Source organism: Podarcis liolepis (assembly GCF_965112155.1).
Source record: "Podarcis liolepis genome assembly, chromosome: 14".
Lineage (NCBI taxonomy): Eukaryota > Metazoa > Chordata > Lepidosauria > Squamata > Lacertidae > Podarcis > Podarcis liolepis.
Genome location: NC_139569.1, coordinates 1602907 through 1614606, shown reverse-complemented (window position 1 = coordinate 1614606; position 11700 = coordinate 1602907). Strand labels below are relative to the sequence as shown.

The 11700-nt window shown below is 53.7% G+C and overlaps 1 protein-coding gene across 6 annotated transcripts in view; it reads right to left on the bottom strand.

Moving 5' to 3' along the window:
• The window catches only part of KATNIP (katanin interacting protein), a 32987-nt gene that overhangs the window by 4462 nt on the left and 16825 nt on the right, over window positions 1-11700 (bottom strand). For 4 of the 6 annotated variants that reach the window (XM_083474676.1, XM_083474679.1, XM_083474678.1 and 1 more), the window contains exons 14-24: window positions 9343-10171; window positions 6412-7152; window positions 5379-5587; window positions 4947-5022; window positions 4435-4612; window positions 3341-3506; window positions 2931-3088; window positions 2765-2829; window positions 2331-2441; window positions 1613-1752; window positions 185-286 (exon numbers count right to left, since the gene is read on the bottom strand). In XM_083474676.1, the coding sequence (XP_083330802.1) occupies window positions 185-286; window positions 1613-1752; window positions 2331-2441; window positions 2765-2829; window positions 2931-3088; window positions 3341-3506; window positions 4435-4612; window positions 4947-5022; window positions 5379-5587; window positions 6412-7152; window positions 9343-10171 (2775 nt within the window). The remainder of the gene's footprint in view (window positions 1-184; window positions 287-1612; window positions 1753-2330; window positions 2442-2764; window positions 2830-2930; window positions 3089-3340; window positions 3507-4434; window positions 4613-4946; window positions 5023-5378; window positions 5588-6411; window positions 7153-9342; window positions 10172-11700) is intronic. The other 2 variants (XM_083474681.1, XM_083474680.1) reach the window with 1 other exon arrangement.

Genomic DNA, 11700 nt, shown 5'->3' with positions numbered 1-11700 from the left:
GGGAGGATAGTCTGACTTCCTTAGGGCCCGGGACCTCTAAACTATGGTTATTCATGGACCTCAAGGTCCTCTGCGGGGCAGACCAGGAGAGGCGGTCCCGTAAATACATGGTGGTAATGGGACACAAGGCCCTCAAAGAGACAAGAAGAGGGTTCATAAGCTGCTCTGGGGCGCCATCACTTACTCCAAATTCTTTGACTCCTCTCTGGGGAGTTTTTGCATAATTCCACAGCTTAATCATGGAGACTGTCGTAGGCGAGTCAAAGATGACATAGACGCGATTCACCTGCTGCCATAGGAAGCAACAACACAGAGGCGCAAATTAGACAGAATTCATGTAACCAACATGGAGAAAGACACAGAGCCAATATATTTCTTGCTCATCCTGGAAACCAAATTCCGGATAATTTGTAAAGAATAAAAGGAGTTGTGAGATGCCTGCATAACCTCTTCTTAGCAACCTGTTATGAGAGACAGAAAGAGTTGCCAAGCCCAAAGCTCGCGGCTCCATCACAACTAGGGCTGGGCAACAGATCATCCAAAACTGGTTTTAAGTCCATATCATGATACAGTGGTGCCCCGCAAGACGAATGCCTCGCAAGACGGAAAACTCGCTAGACGAAAGAGTTTTCCGTTTTGGAGGTGCTTCGCAAAATGAATCTCCTATGGGCTTGCTTCGCAAGACGACAATGTCTTGCGAGTTCCTGCGGGGTTTTTTCCCTCCCCCCCTTTTTCTAAGCCGCTAAGCCGCTTATCAGCTGATCCGATCAGCAGATAAGCCGCTAAAAGCCGCTAATAGCGCTAATCCGCTAATCCATCAATGGGCTTGCTTCGCAAGACGAAAAAACCGCTAGACGAAGAGAATCACAGAACGGATTCTTTTCGTCTTGCGAGGCACCACTGTATCGGTTTCATAATTTTTGACCTGGCAATATATTGTGAATCTTGGCATGTGTGTGTGTACTATGCAAAAATCACCATGTAGGGGAAACTGTGAAGCCAGCCCAGGCTTCTCTTGAGTCCTGCAGCCCCTCTTAACTTTGCTCTTGCCTCCTCCTTCAGGGGGCAGCCAATCCCAAGAGAAGGTGCTGCCAAAAATCACACTGCAGGAAAAACTGTGAAGACAGCCAAGGCCTCCACACAGCTCCCTCCTTATTTTTCCGACATTCTGTGATATATTAGTATAATCACAATGTTTAGCTGGTTTTCACAATGTTGAAAACCAGAAATCGCCCAGCCCTAATCACAACAGCAACTCCCTGGCCGGCTCCTCCTCTTTGGAGGGTGGGGTCCTTTAGCGGGTCTCTCTCTGCAGGCTCTTTCCTGGCACCCCTGCCTGCTTCTTGGCACAGGTGGGAAGGCTGATCCCCTATTCTGACTTCTGGCGAATCAGCTTTGCAGGCAGCGACAGAGATCCTTTGCTGCTAAACTCAGGAAGCAGGGGACAGCCTGAGGCTGAGCTCCCACTCCAGGGCTTTGACATGCCTAGAGCTATGAAGACGGCTGCTGATTACTTTAGAAAGGACTTGCACAGGTATGTGTCCAGCTGCACGAGGCATCACACGGCACTGATGCGAAAGGAGCCCAGGCAGAATATGCAAAGGAGGCCTACCAAGCCAGGGAGAATGGGCGCAAGCCACGTGTGCCTCCCGTCAGTCGTGTCGTTCACGCCATCGATGAGCTTGTCTGGCGTTCGGACGTCTCCACAGACGCCTTCCAATATGTTGATGCTGTCTGGGAAAGCCGCAATGTCTGAAGGGAGCTTTGTCAAGCACAACGTTCGAGCTGTCTGCTGCGCAAACGTGTTACAAGCCGGCCTCCCCAGGAAAAGGCACAGGCTGCCCACCAGATCTTAACCTTGCTCCCTTGGATGAGAGCCCCACCCAGTGCAAGGGAGATTTAATGCCAAAGCTTCTTTCCACAAGGGAGCAAACGTGGCAAAAAGCTAGTGGCCAAAATGGGGACTGCCAGCTGTTGCCACCCAGAAGGAGGTCAGCCAAATCCTGCCCAGAGGGCCATCACTGGTCATTTAAGAAACTTGCCCCCCCCCGCCCACCCTCAACTGGAATTAAATTAGGACATATTGCACCTCTGGCCAATATTGGTGGAGGCCCCGTTCTGGTCCTGAGTTGAAGAAGTGGGGCAGATCAGGCAGGGGAGTAGGGGGAGAGCTGCTTGCACAAAACTCCCATTTGCACATGCTCAGCTCCTCATGACTGTAATTCCAGCTGAATTCCTGCCTCCATCCCCCCCCAGAAGGTGTTTCATTTGTGGGGACTCCTCTAGAGTGCAGCTTTTGCCAGATTCCAGCTGTTCCTTGAAAAGGATACTGTTCTCACTGAGGAAAATCTTCTCTCCGCGTTCATTATACAGCTCCAGCCCATTCAAACCGATGTAATACGGATCACCCCAACTTGTAAGAAGCTGGAACTGGAAAATGACTGACGGAGGACGTTGAGGAAATATTGTAAATGTTTGCATCCCATCATTTGGGCCTTGGCCTCCCACAGCAGGGGACAAAGAAAACACAGAACATAGTTCCAACGGCAAAATACAAAACGATACACCACAAAACAGCACAGATGGTGATGATGATTAAAGGAATGCAAACACTCCTGCTTTCATTTCAAAAGAAATCCCAAGGCCGTTTATGCCGTGCCAGGGTCCGCCTCCCCCTCCCACACCAGTCAAACCAGTTCACAGGGCCTGGAGGCAGAGGGCCAGGCAGGGCCTGGGGCCACGCAGGCCGGACAGAGAAGGATACAGCCGCAGGGCATCAGGGGAGCCTCGTAGTCCATGCTGGCTTGTTCTGCCTTCACCGCTTCCGTTCTGCCCAAAGATAAGCACATAAGTCAGGGACCGGAGGGCACCAGACTTCCTAAATGCACAGGCCAGTAGGCGCAGAGCCCCAGAGGGCACCCCTCTCTCACCGTTCGCAGGCTGGCATGACCGGGGGACCCTTCAGGTAGTCCACAAAGAGGATTTCTTGAGCAAAGTCAAAGTGGCAGTTGCCGGGTCCTTTGCGAATGAGGAAGCCTCCAGGAGGGGAGATGCAGCAGCCGTCCAGGGAGACGTGGACCACCTTTGCCTGCGGAAAAGAAAAAGCAGGGAAAGCAGTCAGGAGCCGGGGGCCCTGGCCTTCCTGGCTCCTGCGGAGGAGGCTGCCTGGCCAGGGCAAGGAGTGCGGGGAGGGGGGTGGGAAGGCCCCCCTTTGCCCACAGGATGCTCTCAAGGTGCCCAGGGTGACCGCTGGCCCACAGAGCACCTCCTTCTGCTGCATGTGGCCACATCCAGGGGAAGCGTGGTGCATTCTGGGAGCTTGGCCAGGACTTCCGCTCACCCCTCTGTAGGTGTCCTCGGGAGATTTATTATAGTTCCAGATGCGAAGCCCAGCAACGCTCTCTGCCCGCGTGAAATGGATGGTGACCACGTGAGCTTCTCCGGGGCTGAACGGAATGAGCCACATGTGCTCATCTTCCATAGTAATGTTAATCCCATCAATTAATCTGGGAGAAGGGGGGAAAGTTGAGAGAAAGAGGTACAATATTTTGAGTAAGTGTCAAGTCGCTGAGAGTGGCTGGGACAACCCAGTTAGATGGGCAGGGTACAAATAATACTAATACTAATAATATAAGAAGAAGTCATCACTTTTCTTACTTCATTTACGAGGAAGACAGAGGACTGCTCTGCATAAAAATGTTAAGGGGGGGGGGGGAGGAACCCAAAATGGCGATGGCAGAGAGAAGCTCGCTCCAGAGGGTTCTTATTTTTGGCAAATCTCTCGAGTCTGATTTTTGCCCAAATTTCGATTTCAATTTGGCCAGCTTCACTTGCCATCTGTTGGCTCCTAAGCATGCTATAATTACAATTGAAAACACACCACACCCCCTCCTCCCTGTGGTGGTTTGTTTTTCCCCAATTTGCAAACTCACAAGAGTTGGCTGAGCTTTTCGGCCTTTGAAAAGAGTGTTTGCTATTCCTGGGCCACGGAGGAGGCCCACGGCATCTCTCCTGTCTCCAGGAAGACCACAAGTGTCCAGCCGCCGCCACAAAAAGGCCTTCCTTACCGCACAAAGATCAGAACCAGCCCCTCACCATCAACCCAGCGTTTACTTGGGGAGTCCCTTCCATGGTTACACTTTGCAGGCCCTGCCCTGTTCTCAAGACCCACCAGCTCTGTTGCTCAGCCTCAACCATTTGTGTGACAATTAGATGGGCCAGGAAAGGAATGTTTAAAATAAATGTGCCCAAGGCACAGGGCAGTCTTCTGCAGCATGCTCCCCACCTCCAGCCTTGCCAGAGAGCCTTCCTTAGGGAAAGCCATGTGTCCATGGCAGTTCTCTTGGACCCCAGGAGCCCCTCCGGAAGCACTCTGGGGAAGAAGAGACACACACACTTTTCTCTCCTGCCCTGGCAGCCTGCAGAGATACTCACTTATCTAAGGTCCTGCAGTCATCTGTGTATTCTGCAAGTTCGTTCAGGTCCTGTGGCGAGGCAGAGAGCTGATCCAGAGAAAGGGGGATGGCTTGGCCCTCCTTTCCTACCACTTCCAGCCCTGTCAGTCCAAGGTAGTGAGCGTCTCCCCAAGAAGCGGTGAAATTCAGCAGAAGGCCTAAACAAAGGCAGAGAGGCAGTGAGCCACCAGGAGAAAGGTCTGTAAAGAAGAGGCCCAGAGTTGGAGCTGCTGCAGCTACAGCAACTGTCAAGGCCACATATGCACAGCCCTAAATAAAGGGTGCAGAGGCATCGATGGTCTGCCTGAGGTGCCTCCTGGAAGAAGGAAAGCTGAAGACAGAGGGCACTAAAATCCCCCCCAGAGCGAGGAGGGGGAGAAGCCAGAGGCGAGGCTGGGGGCAAGGGGGCACCGCTCTGCGGAGCAAGGCAGGAAACACGGTGGAACCATTGAGAGAAGGTAGCAGGAGCCGTGTGTGCAGAGTCAGACTTACACTTCCCAGTATAGACACCTGGTTCCTTGGTCACCATCTCAGGGACAGAATCTGGCACAGCCGTCTGCATCCAGCCCTAAAACGGAAACAGGTTACAGCAACGTTTATTGTTCTCTAGTGTTCAACAGAAGCAAAGGCCGCCTCTTCCCCTATGGCAGGAGCTCTTTGGGGAGGAACTTGCAGGGCACAGACCCACCACATCCTGGCCCATGTCCCCTCTTTCTCTGCAGCACAGGAGGACAGTTTTTCCAGCCCCCTCCCCATGAGGGGTGCCAAGAACCATAGCAGAAAGCTCCTTCCCAGCCAAAGTTCCCTGCTTGGGTTAGAGATCAGTTTCTGACGCATTCAGTTTGTCGCCTGAATTTTATCTTCTAGACCGAGCCTCTACACCACCTTTCCCCCAGCCAGCCCTTTCACGACAGGCAACTTTACCTGTCTGTCTTCCGTCCGTGAGCCCGCCTGTGTGAAGGGTCTCTCGTCCCCCTCCCCATCCGCAGTTCTCGGTCTCTTCAGCTCTTCCTCATACCTCAGGCTGCAGGCACCTTCTGCCTCCTCATCATAGGACTCGTCGTAACAGAAGATGGCCTCCAGGATGTCGTCGTCCGTGGTGAACAGGATGGTGTCTCCAAACTGCTCTGGAGCTGAAACATTGTCAACTCTATGGTGACGACACAACTCAAGTCAGCAGCCCAAGCACTAAAACCGCCTGCCCCCCTCCTCCTCCCTCTTCTGCAAGCCAAGAGGAAGGTCACAGACACTGCTCCCCGCCCCTCCAGCTCCACAACATCCAGACCAGGAAGGCAGCCCAGGAGAGGCTGTAGGGGCGCTTCATACTGGGTCCTGTGCCCGGACTGCGCACCCTGGGGCACCCCCTGAGGAGAAGCACTGCTTCTGAGGTTGGTGATGGGCTTGGGGCTGCTTAAGCCATCAGCAAGAAACAAAAGCAAAGGGACAAAAGGATAGGAGAGGTGAGATCTTGCTGGGGCACCTCTCCAGAAGGGCAGAGGGCACAGGCATGAACAGCCTGCTTTCAAGCTACTACTATTATTTATTAGATTTATATACCGCCCCTTCATCCAAAGATCTCAGGGTGGTTCACAATATGAAATTCAGGATAAAAGCACAAAATAAAGTTAAAATCAAACCAAAATATATCAGTTTCAAGAAGGGGGTGGGGCAGGGGAAACTCTGGCCTCCCTCCCCCCATCTCTCCTTTGCCTTGCAGCTAAGGCCAAGCCCTGCGTTCGGGAGAAGGGCATGCAGCCTGGCCTTCCCTTCCCCTGGCCCTCTCTGCTCCCAGCGCATCTCTTCCCAGAACTAAGCACTTCCTGGTCCAAGGCGAGTAACAGCTGAGGGAAGGGGCTGGGCACGTGAGCGGGACTTGGAGCCAGCTCCTCTTGCTTTCTCAGCAAGGCATAATTAGAAGCAGAAACTTAAAAGCCTCCTCCTCCCCCCCCCCCCGCACCTCCAGCCAGGGTCCCAGAAGCCTTGGCAATCTCCCCTCGGAAGATGCACTGCTCGTCCAGCAGCATGGTGACGTCCTTTGCGCCCCGGAAGGAGTGGATGCGGGACTTGTTGTAATTCCAGACGCGGATCATGGCCACCTCGCACGCCTTGGCAAAGTCCAGGAAGATGCAGTGGGATTTCCCAGGGGTGAAGGGAGCCAGCCAGAGGTGCATGTCGTCCTGAGTCCGGTTCACCCCGTCCAGCAAATTGCTGGCCACTCGCGGATCTTGGCCGTAGGAGGGCAAGATGTTGATGTCGGGGGGGTTGGCTGTGATTTTGGCAATCTGGATGGGCTCCCCTTTGGAGCTGAAGAGCTCCAGCCCGTTAAGGCCCACGTAGTGCCTGTCCCCCCAAGTGGAGCGGATGTCGATTCTCAAGCGCTGCCCAAAAGGCAGGACTGGGATTTGGAAGTCGCCCCCGTCCTCCAGGTCCAACCAGCCCTCCCCTTCCTGGCGCCTGGGCAGCCCCTGCCCGCTCTCCTTCGCCCGCAGCTTCTGGTCTCCTTGCCGGCTGATTTTCTGCTGGTGGAGAAACTCATCAAAAATGTCCCCTTGGAAGTCCATGTTGGAGATTCGGCCATGGTGCAAGTGGTTGAACTTCAGCAGAGAGTTCCAGGACTCCTGCAGAACTTGCTCCTGGGAACTGCCCCACTTTGCCCGGGAAGGCCGTGTGGCGTTGCCCTTCGCCAGCAGAGCCTCACCTGGAAGGAGGGAGAAACAGAGAGCGCCTCTGGTGCCTGCTTGGCTGAACCCTCCTGCAGAGGCCGTGAGGGGGGTGCTCCGGCCCCCAAAGGCTGCAAGCCCAGCTCAACCCGGGGCAGGAGGGTCTAGCAGCACAGCCCTGCTGCTCTGCTAAGAAGAGGCCGTGGAAAGATCTTCCTCTGTGGACCAAGGGAGCTCACACACCCTTAGATGAGGGAGACCCCAAAGGAGTCTCAAAGGAGGGTGGCTCTGAGCCAGACGGAGCTGGACTCCTGCAACTAAGACTCTCCAAAGTGTTTGGAAACCAGATATCAAAATGGAGTAACGGTTCTCAAGCTTGAGCTTCATGGCATGTAAGCTGTACAGTTTAAATCAGGGGAACCTCTCGTCCTCTAGATGGAGCTGGAAGGCAGGAACCTGCCTTACGCTGAGCCAGGCCCATCCAGCTGAGAACTGGCTGGGGCTCTGCAGAATGTCAGGTGGGAGTCTTCTCCCATTCTGGCCTCAAGGTGCTGCTGGAGTGTTTCTGCACATGATGGATGTGCTCTTTCACCAGCTACAATCCCTCCCTGACCACTGTGCATGCTGGCTGCTGGGAGCTGGGCTCCAGTCACACCTGGAGGGCTGCAGGCTCTCTATCCCAGTTTAGAGGATGCTCAGAGGTGTCACTTTTTACAACGTTTCTGAGCGCTGGACCCACACCATCCCTGGGAAGAAGAGTCGGCGCGTGACTCGGCTCAAGCCAAGACGTCCCTGACGCATGACACAGTTGGCACACGGCTTTGTTGTGAAAGGAGGTTTTAAGAGATGTAGCAAAAAGGCAGGAAATCCAATAATGTAAGCTTTACATGCCACTGATACAAGCCAGGCAGAGACGTCAATTTGTTCTCGCATGGCCACATCCCCACATCTGCTGACGGGATGTCCCCAGGACCTGTGGGCCTCAATTCCTTACAAGAGAACAGAATCTTATTAAAAGATCTGTTTCAGATAAAATACATCCCTGAACAAAACAATTAGGATTTAAGCAGAGAAAATGAAGCGTTGGGGGCGGGTTTAAGACCTCCAGTTACAAATTGCTCTTACGTACTTCACAGACTGCTGCTCCCTCCTGAGAAATGCTACAGCTCCATGTGACTCAGAGCTGAGCCCCAACCTGCAAGCTCCCCAGCACAGCCCCAAGGGCTGCTTCTTAGAAGACGAAAGGACAGCCCATGGCAGGAGACGAACTCCTGAAGTTAGGAAAAGAAGGAAGGCAGGCAGTTTGAGCACCTGGCCTGGGGAAACCAACCTGGCCCTGAAAATACACAGGCAGCGAAGAGATGAAGCTCTCTCTGCCCCTGAGCTCTTTTCTTCTGCGCGGCTCCAGAGCTCTAGCAATGAACAATTGCATATATGTTTTCTCAGAGGCAAGTCCCCCCTCCATGCTCAGTAGAACTTACTCCCAAGTAAACGTGTACAGTATATACTGCAGCTTTAGTGGCTGAGCATCTTTCTACCGCCCCCTTGCCCCCCCTCAAAGAAGTGCTATTTAGTCTAGCAACAAAGGCACCAGCTCCCAATGAGACCCACCTAAGGGCAGCCCAGAACAGCCAGGTGGGGCTGCCCACTGAGAACCAGGCTGCAAGAGTAGACAGAGCTTCAAGCTTGGAGGGGAGGGGAGCAAGAGCATCACAGCATGGCCAACCAGAGCCCAGAACCACCCAGGCGAGGGAGGGAGGGAGGGAGGGAGGGAGGCCCATCCACCCCCAGCCCCAGGATCCATGGCGGCATTCCATGCCTGGCAGAGCACCTCCGAGAAGCAGCACTCCTGCGGCAACTTCTCCATTCACTGCAGCTGCCAAGCTGAAAGGGTCTGAATAGTCCCCAACTCCACCAGGAAGACAATGTGCGGGCTCTCTAGGCCCAGCAGTTAGCGAGTGCAGCTGAAGGGTGGGGAAACTGCGAGGGGAGGGGGGTTTCCTTCAGCTGCCAAGGGAGTCACTTCCCACAACTGCCACTTCCACCTCCACTGCTCGCTGTGTGATTATAAACAGCCTCTTCTTCAAGAGCTCGCCAAGGAGACTGTGCGGGTCAGCTGATCCCCTTTCTGGCCAGCAGGCAAGTGCTCGCTGTCTAAGAAGGGCCCCCAGAAAAGCAGATGACCCGACTGGACACCTAAGGGAAGCTGGCTGGGGATCAGTTCTTACCTATGTCCGGAGGTGCTTCCTCCTTGAAGATGGCATGGCCAAACTCTTCCCTTCTGTGGCCTCCCAGGCTTCGCCCTGGAAGCAGCAGGTCGGCCGCATAGTTGCACTTGCTGGGCAGGGGACTCAGGAAGTCCAAGCCGGTGGCCGACTCTTTCCTGGCGCCTGCCAGCAGCTTCCCCTCCGCAGACTCAAGGTGGGGTCCCTCTAGATCATCTGGGCAGGGGTGGGGGCTCCTGTCGCTTGTTCCTAGGCAGCCCCTCCCGATGGTCTCGGCGGGCAGCTGGGCTCGCTGTGATTCAAGCCAGGGGAATGGGTTTTGCTTAGGTGAGCAGACCCGGCTCTTTTCTTTGGCCCCGGAAGCGGGCAGGATGCAGGGGAGTTCTATGCCAGGCAGCTGAGACAGTTTCCTTCCAGAGAGTTTTTCCATTTGTTCACTCAGAGAAAGATCGTCGTCGGAATGAGCGGGCTCCATGGTCTCTGGCGAGAGGGGGCTATGGACATTTCCCCTGGAAAGTGAGCCAGGTGCTTCTTGGAGATCTTGCTTCAACTTAACCAGGCCAAGAGAGCTGTCCTTTTCCTCGGAGCAATTTTCCCCCAAGGGAGGCTTCAGATTCAACAGCCCCCTGCCTGGCTCGTGGCTCCAGTCTGCCGCGTCCCAGCCCCTTCCTTCCCTCCCCTTCCCAGGAACGGAGCAACTTTCTGGGAGCTCAATGGTGGTGCAGCTGCTGCCATCGGCACCCTCGTTTCCACAGCCCTTTTGAAGTTCACCAGCAAATACAAGGTTTCCATCCACATAGACAATGATGTTTCTTGCTCCAATGTCAAGATCCTGAAAACACACAGAAAAACAAAAGGAGGACCTGGGTCTGGGAGCCAAGCAAAAGTCAGTGGTTTTCATTTCATGCCTTCCCAAAGGAGCCCAATTCATAAGATGTGAAGAGAGACAGTCAGCAGCAAGCTAAAAACATATGCGAAGCACTTCAGCTCTGACACATGTGAAGGGGTGCCAGTATCTTCCTCACAATTAAACCTGCAGGCGTTGAGGAATTGGTTGTGTTCAGGCATAACACTAAACCATGGTTTAGTGCATGGATAGGCAAACAAAGGCCCAGGGCCGGATCCAGCCCAATTGCCTTCTAAATCTGGCCCGCAGATGGTCCGGGAATTAGCATGTTTTACATGAGTAGAATGTGTCCTTTAATTTAAAATGCATCTCTGGGTTATTTGTGGGGCATAGGAATTCGTTCATTCCCCACCCCCCAAACATAGTCCCCCCCCAAGGTCTGAGGGACAGTGGAGCAGCCCCCTGCTGAAAAAGCTTGCTGACCCCTGATTTAGTGTTACAAGAGCGAGCCTGCGCCAGCCTCAGAGTCATGTGCTCCCACCGGCCACCAGGTGGGGCTGTGGGGAAGGAAGAGGGAGTTCCTCTTCCACTTTAGATTAGCTGCAGTTTAGCGTGTTGCCCAAGCAATAAACTGTGGTTAAGCTAAAGCTTATGGATAGAAGTTGGTTTGCTTTAATAAATCAAAGTCAGCCCCAGTGTCTGGGTTCAGATAACACACTAAACGGCTGTTAATGTAAAAGGCAAGCAAAAGCTCTGAACTCCTCCATGTGCCACGTCAGAAGTGCAGAGGGAGAATGAGAGCACAAAGTTGCTGCAGCTTGTTCTTGTGATGCTAAAACACAATTCGGTGCAGGGATGATGGGGCACCCGATGCCCTCTTGATGTTGCTGCATTCCAAATGTCATCAGCCCCAGCTGGCGTGGCCGACAGAGGAGGACTATGGTAAGGTCAGATTTATTTATACGGTCAAAGGCCCATCAAGGGTGATGGAGGTTGCAGGTCAACAACATCTGGAGGGCCACAGATCCCCTGCATGCAGTTTAGTGTTACCCTGGGATAAGACCAATACCTACTCATGCCTTGAGGCTGGTTTTCTGAAGCTTCTGTGCTTCTCTCCATTTCCTTAAACCAGGGATGGCCAACCTGTGACTGCTCAGATGTTGTTGGAGTCTTAGCTCCCATCATTCCCAGCCAGTGAAGCCAATGGTCAAGAATGACGGGAGTCGGGTCCATGAACACCTGGAGGACCACAGGTGAGCCACCCCTGCTAACCCTCACAATCGCTCCATTTTGGCTTGGACAATTTTTCTTCCCTTCAGAGCCTGGACTTAAGGACCTGTTCTCAAGCCCCTGGAATTACACCAGGCAAGCACCTGACCCCCAAGAAGACCAGCAAGCAAACTGCCCTCCTGCCACCTATTTCTCAGGTGAAAGGGGGGTTGCTTCTGATCTGCTTTGAAAGCTGTATGAGGCCTCCCTCTTTGCTCTCGGCTTCCCCATTTCCCTTCTATTTG